This window comes from Puccinia triticina, chromosome 7A (genome assembly GCF_026914185.1).
Source record: "Puccinia triticina chromosome 7A, complete sequence".
NCBI classification, from domain to species: Eukaryota; Fungi; Basidiomycota; class Pucciniomycetes; order Pucciniales; family Pucciniaceae; genus Puccinia; species Puccinia triticina.
In genome coordinates this window covers 7,592,740-7,596,292 of record NC_070564.1, presented here as the reverse complement: position 1 = coordinate 7,596,292, position 3,553 = coordinate 7,592,740, and the positions used below count along the sequence as shown (strand labels likewise).

The 3,553-nt window shown below is 44.9% G+C and overlaps 1 protein-coding gene across 1 annotated transcript; it reads right to left on the bottom strand.

The window, feature by feature from the left end:
• Window positions 1–2,341: 2,341 nt before the first annotated feature.
• Window positions 2,342–3,329, bottom strand: PtA15_7A821 (uncharacterized protein; the record flags this gene model as incomplete). The annotated part of the gene is made up of 2 exons (XM_053171467.1): window positions 2,342–3,186; window positions 3,287–3,329. The coding sequence occupies 2 exons, from the start codon at window positions 3,327–3,329 to the stop codon at window positions 2,342–2,344; spliced, it is 888 nt and encodes a 295-aa protein (XP_053022645.1).
• Between the last annotated feature and the right edge of the window lie 224 nt (window positions 3,330–3,553).

The following is a 3,553-nucleotide window of genomic DNA, read 5'->3' as shown; positions in this document are numbered from 1 at the left end:
TTGGAATGGAGCACCACACCGGGGTGGACGGGGTCATCCAGTAAAGTATGTGCTCCTTCCAATGACCCGAGCGACCCGGTCATCGAGAGGAGTACATATTCCCCTTGATGACCGGTAATCTGCACTGCACCTGGCCGGTCATTGGGGGATCCAGTGTGTAGACGCCGCTCAATGACCGGGCTGTGCCGGCCATTGGTACGGCAGCCGGAGCTTCAGCCCCTCAAACTTTGTTTTTGAGGGGCTGTGTACCCAATCCGTGAGTATTTGGCAGGTTGAAAGCCCCGGAGGAGCGCTCCCGGGGGAGCAGGAGCCTGCGCTCAGGTTATTTTTTGTGTTTATTTTTCATCCTTTTTTTGTGTCCAGCTGAGGGCTCCAAATCCTCCAAGAATTTGATGGAGGAGCAAGAAAAATCCCCTCTGCGGGCTGGCAGAAAAAAAAGTGAGAATTTCATAGTTTTGGGTTTGCAGTGCGCGAAGTGTTTTGAGCTACTGCGCACTGTGGCCAGGACGTCGAGCGGACGCCCCCTGCAGTGCACAACGAGTTTTTCGCAGTGTGCAAAGTACATCCGTTAATTAAAGGGAATAAATTTGGCGTAAAAAGTAGGAGGTAAGCACTTAAAGTGATTGGCTGCCGACAGAGGCAGTGGTCTTACGGCTACTACTTATGAGGATAAGGCTTTAAAATATGCTAATATGGGATTTTTGAGATTTTAAAGGTTTAATCCAGTGGATTTTTGTGTGCTAAGGGTGGTTTAAAGGGAAGAGGGGCTACAATAGTAGCAATGGAGAATATTCACGGCAAACTTACAGGTTTTTGGCGGTGAATGGTCTGGGGGATCTTTTCCTGGGGCCAAAGTAGGCCTATACACTGCAAAAAAAACTTGGTCAACTGCTTTCAGTTGACATGCAGAGAACTCAAGCCAAGCTGCCATTGTAACTCCACCTGAATGCACAAGTGTCTTTGTTGGCACAGTCACTGTGCAAGGTGCACAGTGACTGTGCATTAAAGCTTGGGTTGAGTCAAACCTTGAGTAAGGCTGGTGTAACACCACAAGCTTCCTCAGAGTTACCGCATGTCAACTGCTCACAGTTGACACAGTTTTCTTTGCAGTGATATATTTTATAGAGGGGACTTCTGTGGGCGCAACCACCAAGTCCTTTTCTCCCTATTGGAGTATCCTGGTGTGTGTGAATGAACAAATCTTGGCTGTGGGTATTTTATTTATATTACAGTAGCCTAATTTCTCTGACTCTGTCACATGACATACTTATCACCAATTGTCATGTGAAAGAGCTTTAGTAGAAGACTACATAATACTTTTCACGGGGTATTTTTACACAAGTAAAATTGTTTCTTTTAAGTAATGCTATTCAAATTTTATTTAATCCCTTGCAGCCTGTCTGGGCAATCACACCCCAGCCTCCCTACTCAATAGGATCATGGCCAGCACCGCAAGCAGTGAGTAGTCCCATCCCTGAGACCCAGGAAAGGATAGATAGCTGACTTGATCTGAACTATGTATGTTCAACAAGCAGATCAAGAAAACGCACACCTGTACAGACAGGATAAGACCAGATTACTCTGTTAACTGGCTCCTGCGTTGGTAAGCTCAGAACCCACACCTAGACCAGAAACAGAGATTGATAGGAGTATCTAATGAATGCACATTACATAGACCCGCTCTCAATACTACCAACCAATCTCATCTCACATCCCATCCCAAGCTCAGACAAAGCAACCCAGAATAACCAACCCTAAAGCAAAACACCCACTTGTGCTGCTTTCAGGTAAATACCTCAAACAGAATCATTTTTCCTTATCTTAATCCAAATTCATGTAAATACAAGTGATTAAGACAGAGAAAAACATTCTTTCAGTTGCTCCTAAATTTTCAGAGATAAGTCCCTCCGGCAAAGCCTCAGGCAAGAGAGGGACTTAGTTAAGTTCACAAAGATTCAAGCTTTAAGCAACACCCTTTAGGATTATTAGGAAAACTTGCCTGAGTTTTCATAACAACAGTTTTGACATTTATCAACCTATACATGTCCTTTTTTGATAGCACAATACATGTGTAACATAAAGTGCTCCTCACTTTTCAAGTCCCTTGGTTTTGGAGATCGGGGCAGCCATCCCAAAGATATGCTCCTTATAAGTTACTTACTGAGCTTGGGTGCCCGGGGGGACCAGACAGGTTACTGTCATACAAGAACATCATGTTTTTAGATATTGAATTTACTTGAGTTCAGTTGGAAAATTAGGTGGATGCACCAAAATTCAGATCAAATAATCAAGACTAGAATTGACAAAGACCCAAAAGGAGAGAATCCGGAAGAAGTAAAAATCATAATTCTAAATCAACCATTCTTCTTTGGGTTTGCTTGGCGTTGTCGGAGGTCACTTTTGTTTTTTCCGCAGGTGAATGAGGTTCTTTCTCCCACTTTTTGACGTCTAGAGTTTCCCACGTGTCCCAATGGTGGGCGGCGTTTAGGGGTGGAGAGAAACCGGAACGAAGTGTGCCGTGTCTAGCAAACGCCTCAGAAGTGATTGTGTGAAGGCCAGCCCCGTCAAATCTTCTCCGCGTCATAGTATTCTGGCGAGTATCTGAGGCATTTCCTGTGTCGATTCCGCCACTGCTGACGACAAGTTGTGCTGCTTGACGATGGGAACTTCGATAAGTAGTTATTGGGAGAACGCCGAAGATAACTACTAAGCCCAAGGCTAGGAGGGTCACGGCACCCATATTCAATACGCCCCTGATTGAAAAAGAAGTGTAGAATGCAGAGTGCAGTCGCTTCTTCGGGGTAGAATCGCCCCAGTCATCGTCGTCATCATAATTGTCGTGTTCGTTGGGTTCATTTGCCATCCCCGCGTGAAACTCGGAGTACTCTTCCGTGTAGGATCGTCGACTGGCTCTCTGAGAATCGAGTTGGCCATTTGCAAGCGAGTAAAACGAGCTTGTCGCTGACCTCGGTCGCTGATTGCAATCGTGAGAATAAGACATCACGTTGGGGTCGTCGTCTTGGTCCCTAGCTGAGTCAATGACGTGGGTATCAAGATTGGCTGGATCCCAGGTTGCCTTTTCGTCGCTTATGTCCCCAGATTCAAACGGATTATCTGATATTTCTTCGTTGTGCGATGAATCTGGTTCAAAAGGATTTTCCGATTCCTCGTTAAATTGGAACGCTTCTGGACAAGAAACAAATACATTTATAGGCAAATTTAAAAGCAATGGTCAGTTGTACCATCCATGGAAATAAACTTTGCCCATTTGTGGAGGTTTACCCACTCGAATATGAATGAGGCTCGTATGAAACTCTGCCAGATGACATCTCGAGCACTTTCGCAGTTCAGCTGGCCCCGCTAGAAATAGTTGAAGATCGCAATCGCAAAGGGAAGGAATGAATAGAAGAGTCTGATTATTCTACAATGTAATATGTATCCAACGAATTTTACTGTCTTGAGAGTTGCTTAACCATCAAGCCTATGGGAGTGAATGTGCCGGCCAGTTGAATTTAGAAACCTTTTGATTTTGCTTTCTCCAGAACTGACCGAT